The sequence below is a fragment of the Puma concolor genome, chromosome C2 (genome assembly GCF_028749965.1).
Source record: "Puma concolor isolate L17-30 chromosome C2, mPumCon1.1.hap2, whole genome shotgun sequence".
NCBI classification, from domain to species: domain Eukaryota; kingdom Metazoa; phylum Chordata; class Mammalia; order Carnivora; family Felidae; genus Puma; species Puma concolor.
Genome location: NC_141675.1, coordinates 93,760,013 through 93,778,707, shown reverse-complemented (window position 1 = coordinate 93,778,707; position 18,695 = coordinate 93,760,013). Strand labels below are relative to the sequence as shown.

The 18,695-nt window shown below is 39.6% G+C and overlaps 1 protein-coding gene across 3 annotated transcripts in view; it reads right to left on the bottom strand.

Annotated features, from left to right (window-relative positions):
- Window positions 1-18,695, bottom strand: part of GPR156 (G protein-coupled receptor 156) — a 121,804-nt gene that overhangs the window by 18,857 nt on the left and 84,252 nt on the right. For 2 of the 3 annotated variants that reach the window (XM_086675329.1, XM_086675328.1), the window contains exons 4-6: window positions 5,788-5,923; window positions 5,428-5,538; window positions 276-401 (exon numbers count right to left, since the gene is read on the bottom strand). In XM_086675329.1, coding sequence (XP_086531455.1) covers window positions 276-401; window positions 5,428-5,538; window positions 5,788-5,923 — 373 coding nt within the window. The remainder of the gene's footprint in view (window positions 1-275; window positions 402-5,427; window positions 5,539-5,787; window positions 5,924-18,695) is intronic. The other variant, XM_086675330.1, reaches the window with a different exon arrangement.

Below are 18,695 nucleotides of genomic sequence, written 5' to 3'. Positions count from 1 at the left end.
GACGTGAAAGCAGAGATAACTGCCAGGCAGTTCCAGTGTGCCAACATCTCAGTAGATGCCATTGGAAGACACGTGGAGCAGGAGCAGTGGGAGGCAGCACACACTACAGACGAGGGGCAGGGCATTCACAGCAGCCACGGATCCTAATTCTCCCTCCTTTTGGGTCATTTAACTGCTTGTTAATGTTAACTGCTTGGGAGGATGACCCCAGTGTACCCACAGAAGCCAGTCCTCCCAGCTCAGGAACTAGATTCTCCAGCGATTGGGCCCCTCACCGTCATACTGACACCGAGAATCTGGAGGCACTGGATGGGATCAGTCAGCACCCACGTCACAAGCAGGATCACGTCTGCTATCACCAGGGCTGCCACCAACCCCAGTAGCTGCAGGTCTTTGATTATCTGCAAAAGAGTCAAGGTCATAATTTTCCTTTGCTTGCTGGCTATACGACACAGGGACTGGAGTACCCTATGTGCTCTGAGCTAAAGGCTCCAGGGTCAGCCCTCCCAGGGGGCTTCCTATCCAGCCATTAAAGATGAAACACACACTAAAGATGCGCTATGGTATTATGTCCATATCACCACCTTCACCATTAAACATCTTCATTTGTTTATTTTTTCCATATCCTGCCTTTCCCACAATGGATTAAGGGGTCTTACTTATAAAATGAACATACTATTATTTCTATATATGTTGATATGAGCATATAGAGAGATATGGAAGTTTTCACATAAAACTGTAAACAACCACTAACCTGGAGGATACGATTAAAAGATAAGGGTGGTGGAAGAGAGATTACTATCATTTTCTTTATATGTATATGAATCATTTGACTTACTACAAAGAGGATGTGTTACTTTTGTAACTAGAGAAATAAAATTAATAAAGTATATATACTGTAACAAGATGAAAAATTGAAAAAATATCAGGGAAAAGAGAAAATATGGAGACTTAGGATGAAAGGCCAGGTGAGGAGAGTACACAGCCTTCATGAATTGGGGCAGAAATATGGATCTGAGTTTTTGACAGCCAATGAAAAGAGGGAAGTACAACCAGTTACATGATTCATGGTGTTTGTAAGATAAAAACCAGTTGCTTCATCAAACTGCTCAAAACCAGTGATAATAAAAAAATCTTCAAATCAACCAGCAAAAAAGACACAGTATGTGTAGAGGAACAAAGATAAGGATGGCATCAGATTTCCTATCAGATACAAGGCCAAGTGAGAAGACGGTGGAGTGAAACTTCAAAATACTGAAAGAAGAAAAGAAAGCCTCAACCTATAATTCTATATCCAGCAAAAGCAGCCTTCTGAAACAAAGGGGGAAATAAAGACTTTTTCAGACAAACAGAAGTTGAAAGAATTCAGCATTAGCACACCTGCACGAGAATGTTAATATTCTTACAGCAAAAGGAAGATGATACCAGATGAAAATATGGATCTATATAAGGAAATATCACCTTCATGGAAAAGTATGTGTTAATTTTAATTATTTAAATATCTTTAAAATATAACTGTTCAAACCAAAATTAGTAACAATTGTGTGGGGCTTATAACATATGTAGAAGTAAAAACAACACAAAGATCAGGAGAGGGAGAAATGGAAGCATGTTATTGAGAGACACTTATACTATATGTGAATGCCAATTATAGCATTTTGCACAAACTCTTCCAAAACTGAAGAGGAGGGTAAACTTCCTAATTCATACTATAAGGCTGGTATTACCCTACACCAAAGCCAGAAAAATATTTTATAAGAAAAATAAAGCTACAGAACAACACCCGTTAAGAACATGAGTATAGGGGCACCTGGGTGGCTCAGTCGGTTAAGTGTTGGACTCTTGGTTTAAACTCCAGTCATGGTTTCACAGTTTGAGAGTTCAAGCCCTGTATTGGGCTGGAGCCTGCTTGGAATTCTCTCTCTCTTTCTCTCTGGCCCTCTCCTACTCTCTCTCTCTCTCTCAAAATAAATAAACTTTCAAAAAATTTTAAAAAGAAAAAAAAGAACATGAGTACACACATTATAAACAAAATTTTATGAAGAGGAGGACAACAATATAAGAAGAGGATTATGTATCATGACCAAATGGAGTTTGTCTCAGGAATACAGGATTGGTTTGAGATCCTAAAATCATTTCATGTAATTCACCATATTAACTAAAACAATTTGAAAAAAATATGATCAATAGACACAGAAAAAGCATTTGACAGAACCCAACATCAATTCTTTATTAAAACCCTTTATTAAAACCCAGAAAAATGTGAATAGAAGGGAACTTCCCCAACTAGATAAAGGAAATCTACAATACATCTATAGCTAACATACTTAGTTTTGAAATACTGAATGCTTTCCCCATAAGGTCAAGAAAAATTCAAGGTTGTCTGTGCTCTGCATTTCTTTCTTTCTTTTTTTTTTAATGTTTATTTATTTTGAGAGAGAGGGAGAGGAAGAGCATGAGTGGGGAAGGGGCAGAGAGAGAGGGAGACAGAGAATCCCAAGCAGGCTCCAGGTTGTCAGTGCAGAGCCCGAGGTGGGCCAAAATCAAGAGTCAGACACTTAATTGACTGAGCCACCCAGGCACCCTAGCACTCAGCACTTCTATTGAACATTGTACTGGTATTTCTAGACAGTGCCATCATACAGAAGATTGGAAAGAAACTGTCTTTATTCATAGATGATATGATCATCTATGTTGAAAATCTGAAAGATCTACAAAAAAGCTAATGGGAGCAATACATAGCTTAGGAAGGTTGGAGCAAAGAAGATCAGCATATGAAAATCAGTTGTATTTCTATATATTAGCAACAAAAATCAGGAAGTGAAATAAAAAACAATAACATATAATAGCATAAAAAATACTTAGGAGTAAATCCTATAGAAGGTGTGAAAGACCTTCACTGAAAACTATAAAAAATTATTGATAAAAATTAGAAAAGACCTTAATAAATGAAGAAATATACTGTGTTCATGGGTTAAAAAACACAACATTGTTAAGAAGTTAGTTCTCCACAATTTGTTCTATAGATTCAATACATCTCAATCAAAATCCCAGCAGAAATTGGCAGAAACTGGCAAACCAAGTGAAAAATTCATATGGAAATTCAAAGGACCTAGATTTGAATAAACATATTAATATGCAAAAAAATTAACTTTGATTCATATTCACACCATATTCCAAAATTAACTCAAAATGGATCATATACCTAAATGTAAAAACTAAAACTCTAAAACTTCTAGAAGTAAACACAGGAGAAACTTTTTGAGGCCTTAGGTTAGGCAAACATTTCTTAGATCTGATACCAAAACGTGATCCATAAAAGAACAAATTGGTAAATTGGATATCATCAAAATTAGAAATGTCTTTTCTTTGAAAGATACTCTTAAGTGAATGAAAAAAAGGACACAAAAAATTGGAAGAAAATCTTTGCAAAGCATATGTATTTGCTGACAGAATTGTATCCAGAATATAAAAAGAACTCTCAAAACTCAATAATAAAAGGATGCCTGGGTAGCTCAGTCGGTTTATACCTGACTTCAGCTTATGTATAGATCTCTTGGTTCAGTATGTGGGTTTGAGCCCTCGGCATTGGGCTCTCTACTGTCAGCACAGAGCCTGCTTCGCATCCTCTGTCCCCCTCTCTCCCTGCCCCTCCCCAGTTTGCACGCGCCCGCGTTCTCTCTCTTGAAAATAAACATTAAAAAAAACCCTCAATAATAAGAAAACAAACAACTAAAGTTTTTAAAAAATGGGTAAAAGATTTGAACAGATATTTCACCAAAGAAGACATATGGATAGCAAATAACCATGTGAAAAGATGCTCAACATTGCATTAAGGAAATGCAAATTAAAAATACAATGAGATACTACTATTCACATGTATTAGAATGACTACAAAGAACAACCAAGTCACATGTTGGCAAGGATGTAGAAATGAAGGACTCTTATACACTGCTGGTGGGAATGTAATAGGTACAACCATTTGGGGAAATAGTCAATTTTTTGAAAAGTTAAAAATACACTTACCATATGACCCACCCATTCTACTCTTAGGTTTTTAAGCAAGAAAAATGAAAACATATGCCTACACAAAGACTTATACAACAATGTTCATAGCAGATTTACTTTTAATAGCCCAAAACTGGAAAAAACCCCAAACATCTATCAACAGATGAATGGATAAACAAACTGTATGTCTACACATTGGACTATTACTCAGCAATAACACAAATAGAACCACTGGTGCATGCAATAATATGTATGAATCTTAAAACAATTATGCCAAGTAAAAGTAAAATAATTATAACAGGTAAAAAAAAAAGAGTACATACTGTATTATTCCATTTATATAAAATTTTGGAAAAATGCAAACTAATCTATAGTGACAAAAAGCAAATCAATAGTTGCCCAGGAATAGGAATGGATATAAGGATTGGACAGGAGAGGGAGATATCAAAGATTCATGAGGAAACTTCTGCAGATTTTACGCAATATTTCATGAGTGCATACATACGTCAAAACTTATCAAATCATATAGTTTAAATATATGCAGTTCATTGCATGTCAATTATGCCTCAATAAAACTATTTTTTAAATAAAAAGGAATCTGTGTTTTAGAGGGACAGGTGAATTTCTTGTCCTTTAGGCAATTTTTTTCATATTATGGTTACTCACAGCTGAGCTTTTCGTAAGTATTTACCATGATTCAATAATGTTTGCAAAAAAAAGAAATCATTGCAGAGAAGTAAACTCCAACTGAGTGATATACTGGGTCTGGGTAGGGCCTATAGCCCAAGGGTTTGATGATCAGGCTTTGAGGTTTGGGCAGGGAAGCTGACAAAATGGGGAAATGTCAGGATGACATCTGATGTCAGGGACATCTAGGTCATTTGGCTCGCACATAGCTTCTAGGGTTGATTCTATCTGCTGAATGGGTGTCCTCTTTCTTGCTCACTGCTCCAAGCCCATCCTTCTTAGTGCAGAGAATGGCATTTGGCATGGAGAAGACCTGGGTTCCAGTGAAGGAAAAAGCTCTCCTTACTCGCTACAGCTTCCCTGTAATCACTCTCCCTCACTCCATTTTCAGCTCACACTTGTGCCAAACAACAGTCTCTCTGGGCATCTTGTTCTCCCTCTCACTGGTGCCAGATGTTGGCCAGCTCACACAGTACCAGCAGTACCATGGCTTGGGGTGCATATGAAGCAGAACTATGTTCAAAGACCTATCTCCCAAGAGCACTGACACATGGCCTTCCAGGCTTGGGGACTTAGGAGGCCACACCACTCCAGGGTTTGAAATGAGAAGCAGGAACTACAGATTGTCATATAAGAGCCAGACCCATTAATCTGACACAAACTTCTCTAGCTAATAATCAATAATAAAGTTGCTGTTTGTAATCAAGTAGTGTCTACTTGCTGCTTACTCACCACTCTCTTGTCCGGGACCCTCTGGGTAAACACCTTGTAGAGTCGCCAGCTCTTCCCCAGAATGGGGCCAAACACAAGGGAGGTCCCAATGCACAGCATGGATAGTCTTATCTACAGGGAAAAGGGACACAAGCAAGAGGCATGAGAGGGATCTTAATTGTTCTCCACATTCTACTCTGCAAAGCTTCAGTCCACACAGGGCACGGGACAGATGTGGACCTCACTAAGCAATACAATGATCACCTCTGAGAGTACCCATTCAGAGGATAAAGGTAACCACCACCTACAGGAGACGCTGATTTAAAAAGATATCAAAAGTTGAACATTTTTCTCAAAACAAAAACTTAAGATTTAACCCACCTGAATCAGAGTTTCCATTGAGCCTCCCGCAAAAGCATCTCGATCTTGAATCCCGAAGAGGTAAATGCTACTGTAAGTCAGACAACTGCCAAGTAAGGTCACGATGTTCAGGTTGGGACTGGACATCTTCACAATCCTAGAGCGAATCAGGAAGAAAGACACTTACAGCCATGACCCTTTGCTCTGGGAGTGAACAGAGTTTCTCCACCAGTATAATCTCCAATGCAACCTCAGAGTGAAGGACCACTGGGAAGACACTTCTTTATAGCCCTGTAAAAAATTGTTATGATTTATTTAAATTTATTTTCTAAAGGAACTAAATCCTGGCATTTCTTGCTTATATAACTCCAAGTCTTTTAAAAGAAGGCCAACTTCTAAAAAACAGGTGGTATTAGGGAAGAGTTAAGATTTCTCCATGAAATTTCTGGTTGCTAAGATACTGCTACATTCAGGCAAGTGAATGAATAACTAACAGGTAGATACCTAAAGAGATACAGTTTGGAGCCTTTAGAAGTGAGCTGGTAAACCACCGTTTGGAAAAGGTTTGGGATTTTTTTCATACACTATTTATTTGATATATACAATTGCTTTTCCTTTCTCTGACTGACTGAAAGAGAAAAAGGAAGCAAGGACTGAAAGCAGGAACTTTGAGAAGGCTCTTTTGTCAAATAGTTTTAAATGAGTTTACAGAACAATTCAAAGATTAGAGGGAGGTATGGCCAATCAGGGTCTCAGACATACCCTGGGCACCAACAGAGGCTCACGACAAGGTAAAAATGTGTGAAGTGGTTAACCTAAGGGGAAAACCAGGCTTACTCTGGACAGTGACTGATAACAATTAAGAAGTAAGGTAACTGTACTTAAGACTTTTAGTCTAAATAATGTATTCTACATAAATTCAATATTTCTATTAATAGTCACTTGATAATTATACTTAGTTATATTTTAATTTTAAAATAATAACTGAGGAGGAAAGCATTCTTATCTTTGTTTTTTTTTTTAAATTTTTTTTAAATGTTTATTTATTTTGGGGACAGAGAGAGACAGAGCATGAATGGGAGAGGGGCAGAGAGAGAGGGAGACACAGAATCGGAAGCAGGCTCCAGGCTCTGAGCCATCAGCCCAGAGCCCGACGTGGGGCTCGAACTCACAGACCGTGAGATCATGACCTGAGCCGAAGTCGGACACTTAACCGACCGAGCCACCCAGGCGCCCCAAAGCATTCTTATCTTTGTACCTGGATTACCTGGCTGGCCACTCTAAAGTCCAGAGTCAAGGCAAAACCAGCTACTTAGTGCAGCCTACTTTAACGACAGGCAAAGTACTCAGAGGCATTAGACAGTTTGGCAGTGCTAGACTTGCAAACATCGTAACTAACAATGGCCCGGCTTGATTATTTCGTGACTAGTGGCATAATTACATCCACACACACAAAAACACCAAACCATCGCCCTGAATCTCAGGTCCCAAGTACAGACATCATAGGCCAATAAGTCCAGTTGAGCTTTACCCTGTCTTGTAGAAAAAACCTTGATTGTTTTTCTTCCTCTAAAAATGGGAACAAGTTTCATGTATTCCCCTTATAAAATGGGGACAAGAATAATACATGCCTCTCCCCCCACGAAAGAGTGGTGAGAATTCATTGAGGTAATAAAGCAAAGTGTGGCACAGGACCTGGCACAGAGTAAGCTTGTTGCTAACATTAGCTGATGATATTAGTCTCACTGTCTTCATGCTTTAGAAACCTACAAATCACCTTTTCCTCTATTTATCACCTATACCCAATCAATTGCCAATTTCTTTCACTTGGGATTTCAAAATCCTTATGCGTGGTCCCTCCCTCTCCATTCCTGCTACTACATGCACCCAGGATACAATCATGTTAGGAGCGATGGAAATGGAGACAGGTGGTGTGACAGATGGGAATCCTGGCTGTGCCAATCACAGCTGCATGACTTTGGGCAAGTCATTTACTCTAGCTTCCTGTTTCCTCATCTGTGTAGATAATATTATCCTTCATAGCCACCCCACAAATTACTGCAAAGAGCAAATGAGGTATGTGCCAAACTCTCTTGAAAATTCTAAGGTGATGCAAAAGTATTAATTTTTAGATTTTTGGTGTAACATTTAGCTCTCTGTATCACCAATTTTTTCCTGTCCTAATACATTCTGCATATTACTTTCAGACCTATTTCTTAAAATACTACTTTCATCACTTAGGAAGAGAGCTACACATATACACATCAATTTTGTTTACCTTAAGCCTCCTGTATACAGATTTAAAATCTAGCCCCTATCCTATCTATCCACTCATGTCATCATGTTTTCAAATTATAGACTTATGGACAGTAATCTTCATTAGTTTCTTTGGCTCTTCCCAGAAGAAGGGGAATTATGGGGTGAATATTGACTGCAAAAGTAAGAACAGTGTTAACCATCAGCTTCATGATGCATTTATTAATTAATAAGGAGACCAGTGCTGGCACTGCTTTAGAAAAGGGGCCACCGCTGACCTGGGACTAGCTATTTGGTTCAGTCAAACGCCTAGGCAGTGGTACAACCACTGGTAGACTCTTTGAAGTCCAATAACTGAGGCTATTCTTCCCCATGGCTACACATAAGCATGGGCCATGAATATATGATGCTGACGTCCTTACCAAGCAGCTGCCCAAGTTTCATAGTCACACATGTCTGTATTGTTCAGATCACGGATGGGTTTGGGGAGGTTTCTTTCTTCATTCTTTTCTGGGACCATTTTATTTGAACACCGCTCTACAATCAGATCTTCTTTGTGTAATTCAGTACTGCATGAAACCCTGATTTAGAATCCCCTCCCTCCTGATTTAGTTAGGAGGAGCTCAATTTAGTTATTTTTTGACAAAATATACATTACATAATCCTCACATCTCAGAAGTTGATGCAAATTCATTTTCTAAATGGACGTTATGGACTTACATATGTATATTTTTATATTTTTTGTAAAAAATTTTTACTTAAAACTTGAATCAGAAAAAAAATGAATGGAAGATGGTTTACCTATTTTGTTTGGCAAAGTTAACACCTGTGAAGTTACTGAAAGGTGAAATCATCTATTCAGCAGATGAATTATGTATGTCTGAGGAATGTCTTTGCTACTTGAATAAGAATTCAAGCACCAATGTCACTTATATTTTACTGTTGAACTAAAATATGAAACCCACACATGCTGAATCTTTTAATCACCCACAAACACATACTTTCCACAAAACAAGACAATTTAAATATTATATACTTAATTATAAATATCTAGTCCCTTTGAGATTACCTATGTTGCGTTTATGAAGAGATAAAAGCTTAGACTGTGTTACTAGCACTCAGAAACAAGGTGGGTTTTTTTTTTTTTTAAAAGGATTGTATAGCTATCTCATTATCTTTTCTCTTCATTTATTAATTGGTAAAGACAAGAACTTTCTTGATGTTTCTATTCTCGAGTAAGTCTCAATACAAAGATAAATATCCATCTGTATTTGTATAAACCTGGATTATAATTTTAATACTCTTTAATGAATTCTGATGCTTAAGTGACATCCACCAGCTCACAGGTTTGATATATGAATTTTTAATGTTTATCTAGTTTTGAAGGAGAGAGAGAGAGAGAGACAGAGTGTGAGTGGGGGGAGGAGCAGAGAGAGAGGGAGACAGAGGATCCAAAGCAAGTTCTGTGCTGATAGCAGAGAGCCTAGTGCAGGGCTTGAACTCATGAATCATAGGTATGATATATTTTTTTAAGTTTATTTATTTATTTTGAGAGAGAGACAGACAGACAGAACAAGTAGGGGAGGGCCAGAGAGAGAGGGAGAGAGAATCTCAAACAGGCTCCACACTGACAACATGCAGCCTGATGCAGGGCTCAAACCCACGATCCATGAGATGATGACCTGAGCCGAAACCAAGAGTCAGACGCTTAACCGACTGAGCCATCCAGGCACCCCACAGGTATGATATTTTAAAAGTCTTTATCAAATATTCGTTTCTGAATTTAGAGGTTTATTATAACTGCTATGGAGGACTGACTGGTCATCCTACTCTCTCTTCTTAATTATGGTTAAAGAACTGAGTTTGGAAACATGGCTTGCAAATGGGACTGAGCGTACTTCTTGTGGCTATTAGAAAATTTTCCTAAAATGTGACAGGGCCATGGTTTCTAAAATGCTATATGAATTGATATAAATGATGTCAGTAAGCTTTAAACAAACCAAGTATAAATGTCTTTCCAAAAACAATTTTTAATAAAATAATTAAGATTAAATCATGAGAATTCGTTGAATTTCTTTTTCGATTCACTATTTTGGATCCATGTTACAGTGGGGTTATAAATCAATCTCATCTGGATATGTTCCAAACAGCTTTATCATTATGTTTTCTGGTTTGATTTAGCAAACACAATCATTTTGCTACCTTGCTTATTTCTAATGTTTTAGGTTCAAAATCTAAACCCAATTCAAATTCTGCACATCTCAAAGCAATATCTGTGTGACTTCTAACCACTTATATTCTAACTCAGCATCATAATGGTGAGAGAAGACTGGCCCTGTCCCCTCCTCTCCTGTCTGGGCTACCATTCTAGGTGACCATCCTAGAGCTTTCATTGGCCTTTCAACCTCCAGAGTTCTAAATTCTTTGATCATAATGACTTCCCTTTATTCCACTTTTAGATACCCACCCCCAGGGTCACACCCTGAGTGTTATGATCATTAAGAATGATTCCACTTCAGAAATTTTGAAAACCGACATCCCCCTCTTTGATCTCAATGTATCCAAAACCAAACTCTTAGTCTTCTCCCTTGACCTGTTCTTCCCACATTCTTCCCCAGTTCAGATAATGGCAATTCCATCTTTCTATTTGGTTGGACCCAAAATCTTGAAGTCATCTTTGATTCTTGCTCACCACCCACATCCAATCTGTCATGAAATCCTATTGGCTCTATCCTTGAAATACATCCAAAATCCAACTTCTTACCACCTCTGCTATCACCACCCTGATCAAAGTCTGACTTTGCATTTCTCATTTGGATTATTACAATAGCCTCCTAACTGGTCTTGCTGCTTCAACTCTGGACCCTTCCTAAGTCTATTTTCAACACAGCAGTCACAACAATCCATTAAAGGTAAAGCAGACCATGTCACTTCTCTGTTCAGAAGTCATCTGACTCAGAGGAAAAGTCAAAGTCTTTACCAGAGTGTACAAGTTATATTTTTGGCCCTCATTATCTATCTCATTTCCTGCTTCTTCCCTTTGCCCACTCCACCCCACACAGGCCTCCTTGCTATTCCTTGAAAACACCAGGCACTCAAAACTTCAAGGTTTTGAAGTGGGTGTTCTCCCGCTATAGAATATTCTAATTCATATATTTCCATGACTCATTCCCTCTTTCCTTTTATGTCTTTGTTCAAGTGTTACCCTCTCAATCAGGGCTACAACCCCATTTAAAATCGCACTCTTTTGCTTGGGTGGCTCAGTTGGTTGAGCGTCTGACTTCAACTCAGGTCATGATCTCACAGTTCATGAGTTCAAGCCCCGCGTTGGGCTCTGTGCTGACAGCGTGGAGCCTGGAGACTGTTTCCAATTCTGTCTCCCTCTCTCTCTGCCCCTAACCCACTTGCATACTGTCTCTGTCTGTCTCAAAAATAAACATTAAAAAAAAATAAAAAAAAAAAGATTTTAAAATCGCACTCTTTCTCAGAATTCCAAATCTTATCCTGTTCTAGTCTATCTCCATCCCACCATAGTAGTTTTTACTTTCTAAGGTATTACACAATTTTATTTTTATTTATTTAAAAATTTATTTAAATTCAAGTTAGTTAATACATAGTGTAATAATGGTTTCAGGAATAGAATTTAGTGATTCATCACTTACATATAACACTCAGTGCTCATCCCAACAAGTGTCCTCCTTAATGCCCATCACCCATTTAGCCCATCCCCCTACCACACACCTCCCCTCCAGCAACCCTTAGTTTGTTCTTTGTATTTAAGAGTCTCTTATGGTTTGCCTCCCTCTCTGTTTTTATCTTATTTTTCCTCCCTTCCCCTATGTTCGTCTGTTTTATATGTTAAATTCCACATATAAGTGAAATCAGATGATATTTGTCTTTCTCTTGACTTATTTCACTTAGCATAATACATGCTAGTTCCCATCCACATTGCTGCAAATGGCAAGATTTCATTCTTTTTGATTGCTGAGTAATATTCATTTTATATATACATATACATATATATACATACATACATGTATATGTGTGTATATATATATGTATATATATATGTATATATATATATACACACATATACATGTATGTATGTATGTAGTTGTTTATCATCTTCTCCTCCCCACTGGAATGGGTCATGATGTACTCCCAGTACTAGAACAGTACCTAGCATATTGAAAACACTCAGTAAATACTTCATGAATGAATGAATAAGTCCCCTATCCTCTAGCCCTTTCATATGCTGACTTCTAATGCACTTGCTTGTTGACAGCCTACAGACCTCCATTTCCCTGTCTCTTCAGCTTCCTCACAGTCTCCTTTCTCTGCCCAATGTGAAACCTCTGGTTGGTCATCTGAACTGTTCTCTGAGCAACACCCACTTCCTTTTCCAAACAAGCTCCTTTGCTGCATCTGCCTGACAGAGCTCCCATCAAAATTTCAATCGATTGTTTTCCTTTATATCCAAGCAGCTGGGTGTTGGGGGAGAAAATTATGTAACCTTGTAGACTGTTGCCACCAAAACCAATAGCCTCCAACACCAATCAGCAGGGCTTACTGTACTACCAGCTAACGTTTTTATTTGTTCTATGAGGTACTCTTTAACGTTTTGTGAGTGACCCACCTCATTAGTTTTAAAGAAATAAGAGCACACATCTGTCTGGATGATTTCTCAGTCTAGGTTTGTTGCCCTCCTCTATAGCTTTATAATACCCCAGGGTATATATGCATCAGTACAATTGTCATGTTATATTACTAGCTTTTTATGTTTGTCTCACTAGACAGTTTCTACCCCTCAAAAGCTGGGCTGTTTCTTACTCATCTGTATCTCAGCTCCTAGCATAGTCTTTGCAAAATGGCAAGTAATCCATAACCTTTTGTTGAATTAATGAATGAATTCATTAATAGATATGAAAGGCCCATCACTTCTTCCTTTCTTTGTTCTCTTCCCTAATCTCATTTTTCCTTGGCAATGCTCTCCTCTGTTAGGCAGAAGGATGAGGTTCTCATCCTCCCAAAAGTATGCCAAGTGGCTCTAAAGCAGCAGAGATCTCTGACAGAGGGAGAGTCAAGATTTGGTTCAATGTCTGTGTGTTAAGACAAGAGGGTACATTCTGGGTTATGGTAGGAGTTTTAGAAAGCCCCTCCTGGAATGGCTAAGAACTTCACGGCATTACCAAATACAAAAGGGCCAAGATATTTTGGTTGCTGTGGACATCCACAGACACTGGTTTTTGACAAATCTACACATCACAAACCATCACTGAAAAGCCTTGTCATTTGGGTGATCTACTCCTCTGCTTCCCCACTCAGCATGGTGCTGAGGAAGTCTAAACATAAATGAGAGAAAGAATCCTAACAGGATGCTTGTGAAGCTTTTTGTGTTCCCATTCTCTTTGTTTCTAGGAAAGTGCAGCGTCTTGGGGATGTATATATTCATATATGCACACACACATGTGTTTACTTGTCTCCAATGAAATCAGGCCACTTGAAAGATTTCTTTCCATTGGCTGAATTCTTCCTGGAGAATTCCCCCAGGAAATGCTTTTGTCCGATATGTCTCTTACATCATGTGTCGAGGGCTATGTAGGCCCAGTGATTTGATGACAGCCCTTGTCAAGCAGTTGACGAATGAGACCTCATCTTCACGACCACACAGATTACAGTCTCAGCTGACATCTGCTCAGAGGTTAACAACATGCATCCCATTTCCTGGCTTCAGAAAATCTGCTGATCTTGGACTGATTTGCTGCTTGCAGCTAGGCTAGGATGCATGCCTTCTCTTTACATGCTTGCAGCCACTAAATTATGTTTTGTAGCAAGCTAAAACTCTCAGCCCTGCTTCTTGTTCAGGATGGGCCTTGCCTCTCTAAATTTGCCTGCTTTCCTCTAGTGTCTGCATCATTTTGTTTTACATGGGGAGAGTGAACTCCTATCTCCTATTTTGTCAGCTCAGGCCTACAGCTGCTGAAGCTGGAGATGAACTGGAAGAACAAAGACATTCTGCCTGCAGGACAGCTGCATGATTAGTGGTGGTTGCACTTGCTGAAATCTACATTCCCTTCCCGCTCTTCCCTTCTCAGCTTATTGCAGAGACGAGTTTCTTTTCCCTACTACTGGCTTATTAATAAGCCAGTTACACTTTGTATTTCTGCCTCTCTACCTTAAGCAGGAACAACAGGCTGACCTGGTTATCAGAGAGGCTTTAGAATTTACATCCCAATCAATCAGTCCCCCAGTCAATCAATCAATCAATCAATCAATCATCGAAATATTTAACTATTAAATGCAAAAGAAAACTTGCTAATGATCCTGCCCCCAAGTTACCCTTTAGCAGATTACCTCAGTGTTTGGATGTTTTGTGAGTCCAAACAAACACTTAGTGATCTTCCTGTGTCAAACATTAATTCAACAATTTCTAAATATCTATTTGTTAAAGTATTAAGAAGAACTGAAGATAGGAAGGCAAATATGATATAATTTCTGTCCTCAGCTCACTTGGACACCATCTCCCTGGTTTCCATATTTTTCACTACAATGACAATTTCTTTTTGTTCTGCCTTTTCTCTTTTAAAATAGAATAAAATTTTAATATTAGCAGTTGTTTTCTCAGTATCCACTGGGTCATTTAACAAAATCTATGTATATGAATGTATGTTCATGATAGATATTTATATGTGAATATGCATATAGATTTCTAGTGAACAAATTTCAGAATATATAGCTCTCCTAGTCTATATAAATAGGCCTAAGGATCAATTTTTAAAAATACATCCTTGCAAATATTTTTAAAGCTAAAATGCAGAAATTTAGATAGAAGACCAAATGCCCATTATTTCATTTTATCAGCACACATTTAGGACAGTAGTGAAAAAGCATATAGATAAATTCAAGATAAGCTGGTGATAAGAGGGGGAAAAGAGCCCTCAAGGGTACCCTTACTAGAAAGGAGCTTGTAGGGGCACTCGGGTGGCTCAGTCAGTTGAGCATCTGACTTTGGCTCAGGTTATGATATCATGGTTTGTGAGTTCAAGCTCCATATTGGGCTCTCTGCTGTCGGTGTAGAGCCCACTTGGGATCCTCTGTCCCTGCCTCTCTCTGCCCTTCCCTCGCTCATGCTCGCTCTCTCTCTCTCTAAAACATAAATCACCATTAAAAAAAAAGAAAAGAGCTTGAATGGCTTTAATGAGGAGTAATATGGCCACATTCCACATCAATTTTTTAAAAAATTAGTTTCTAAATATATTTTTGCCATGACTCATGCAATTGTAACATATTTTAAATGTGTTTTTATTTTATTTTTTAATGTTCACTTATTTATTTTTAAAAAAGAGAGAGGGAGATGGGGCACCTGGGTGGCTCAGTCGGTTGGGCGTCTGACTTTGGCTCAGGTCATGATCTCACGGTCCGTGAGTTCGAGCCCTGCGTCGGGCTCTGTGCTGACAGCTCAGAGCCTGGAGCCCGTTTCAGATTCTGTGTCTCCCTCTCTCTCTGCCCCTCCCCTGTTCATGCTCTGTATCTCTCTGTCTCAAAAATAAATAAATGTTAAAAAAAAAATTAAAAAAAAAAAAGAAAGAGAGAGGGAGAGAGGGCATGGGGGAGAGGCAGAGAAAGTGAGAGCGAATCTCAAGCAGGCTCTGCACTGTCAGCACAGGGCTCCATGTTGGGCTCCATGCAGGGTTCGAATTCATGAACCAGGAATCGTGACCTGAGCCGAAATTGAGAGTCTGATTCTTAACTGACTGAGCCACCCAGGTGCCCTTTAAATGCATTTTTTAAATGCCAGGGGGTGGGGGAAAAACCACTAGAAACACAAAAATCCTCTTACTCATATAACCTCAGACCCACCCTACAGTGTAGGCATGTGTTGTAATTTATAAAGCAGTGATTTCAGCTTCCTTTCTCCCCTCAGCTTTGGGAGAAGGCCTTGCCTGGGCCAATCCCTAGCAGGAGACTTGCAGCACTTCCCAAAGGGCACAGCAGATGCCCTGATTTTAAGTAGAGCATAAAGCACAAGCACAATTGGCCCCATAAAACACCCAATCATGGGAGAGAGACTATAAACCAGAACACTATCTATCATCTACCAGGTAACATGTACATTGATGTCTTTGAGGCATAAAACATTTGCCTGCCATGCTGGGAAGGTTTCCTTTCCCTTTTCCCCTCCTTTCTGGTCCTCAGGATTGTGGCAGGAGAACTTTGGGCCTGAGTGAGTCTGAGAGGAATCCTGACCAACTCGGCTGCTGGAATCATTCCCCACTGGGCCAGAATCTGGGAAGAATTCATGATGCTGGGACTGGGTTTTACCTAGCTTTACCTATCGGCACCTTCTACAGGGCCCTGAACCTAGTGGAAACTTACTGTTTGTTATCCTGGATAAATCATTAGACTTAAAAGGCTCTTAGAAGTCCTGTACTTTTTTTTTTTTTTTTTAATTTTTTTTTCAACATTTATTTATTTTTGGGACAGAGAGAGACAGAGCATGAATGGGGGAGGGGCAGAGAGAGAGGGAGACACAGAATTGGAAACAGGCTCCAGGCTCTGAGCCATCAGCCCAGAGCCCGACGCGGGGCTCGAACTCACGGAGCGCGAGATCGTGACCTGGCTGAAGTCGGACGCTTAACCGACTGCGCCACCCAGGCGCCCCAGAAGTCCTGTACTTAAAAGAGATAAAAGGGAGACTGCTAGCAAGGTGCGATCTGCTTGCTCCCCACCACTCTGTCCCCACAAATTGCCTAGGACAGGATTGGCGTCTAAGGGTCATGAGAAACACCACTTAAACCAGTGATTGCCCCTGACTTTCTCATTTTACAATGACAGGATCTGCATGCAGTTTTACAGCCAGATGGGGACCACAATGGGACAGCTAATGCAGATGTCCTGATTCCTGGTTCCCTCCTATGTTCCTTCACTTCCCCCCTGGATTACCCTGGCCACCTGGGACCCTGTGTCCAATCTACTGATAATGAACTTCTGCTAGGGGCCTTTTTGATCCTGGTTTCTAATGTCCAGCAGCACTGGGGGCCAAGCATTTTCACCTGCCTCCTCAACTGAGGCTCCTCAAAGGTGTCATTTGCTAGCATTTATCATCAAGAGGACAAAGAGGAAATCCTGAGTTCTCTGCAGTGCCTTCTGCTGGGCTCTGCCTGCCCTTTTTCAATTCTGAGTGCTGGCCTGGACCTTGGACGTTGGCAGGGCTCCCTTCATGGCTCCTGGCTTTACCTACTGGCTGGAATCCCAGACTGCATTCTTGCCACAACTGGCTTTGGGCTTTTGGTTTCCAACACTGCCAAAAGTCTTCAAGTCTTAGCCCCAGAATGGCCTGGAGGTGTCTGCCCTAGGCTGTGACAAGAGTTGTGTATTCTATCCTGTAATCTGTCATGAAAGGAACAACTATTAGATAATCTGTGTGTGTTTAAGCAGCTTTCATGGATTAACACTGAGGCTAACATGATGCAGTGGGAAAAGCATGGGCTTTTCCAAGTAGACAGACTAGACCAACTAGCTATGTATGGTGGGTGATTTGCTTAACCATGCTCAGGTGGTTTCTTTATCTGAAAATGGGGAAAATAATATTTATCCTCATGAGTTCTATAAAGGTCAGAGATAACGTATCTAAAACAAAAAGCACATAAGAGGCCTGTAATAGAAACTAACAACCATGAATTTTAAGTTAAATTGTCTGAATTTACACATATAGGGACTAAATGCTGATTTTTAAGATGAGTTTGAAGTACTGAAGGATCCTGAAATACATCTGCTTATCAAAAATTACATTGTAGTCAGAATCATCTGAATGCATGTGTTTTCTATTCCTTAGAATATTGACAATGATATGGAATAATTTATAAGAGTGGCCAACATTGACTATACTTAATATTTGCTAGGCAGTTGCTAAGGGCTCTACATACACCATTGAACGCAATCACAGAATTCTGAGATATATAGTATCATAACTCCTATTTTTAAATAGGGAAATGAGATTCAGCAAAGTTCAATAAAGCGATCTAGTCACATGCCTAGTGAGTGATGGGGCTGAGATCTGAAGTGGAGTTTGATTCCAGAGCCTGGGTTCTTATGCCATTTAATCTTTCACTGCTGACACACTTCACCTCTTGTGAACATTGTTAAGGAGTAACCCTTATCCCCCTCTCTCTGCTTTCTCACCAAGGTCTATTGAAGAAAGGTTTTTCCTACCTCTCTCCCCATGTGGGAAACTGCTGAGGACAAAGTTTTCACCTCCCTCTCCACCCCAGTACCCGCCCCCCTCCAACCTCCCAGGTAACAGGGGTGAGCACTCAGACTAGAGAGAGGCTAACAGGCCTGGACCAAGTTCTACCAAAAGGTCTCCAAGGTAGGAATCTCCACTCCTCTCTTCTCCTTCCTCACCTCTACCAGAGGTAGAGCTCTACAAGAGCTCTCTCTGAACCACTCCCTGGTCCCCATTTTAGCATCATGTCAAGTAACGCTTTCTAATTTGGCTTTCACCCCAAATCCTTTCCGCAAAAAACCTTTTTATTTTGACATTATCTGAGACTCATAAGAAGTTGCAAAACAGTTTCAACCTTCACCCAGCTTTCTCCAAAGACAACCTCTTACATAACTAGATTACATTACCAAAACCAGGAAATTGACAGTGGTGCAATGCTATTAACTAT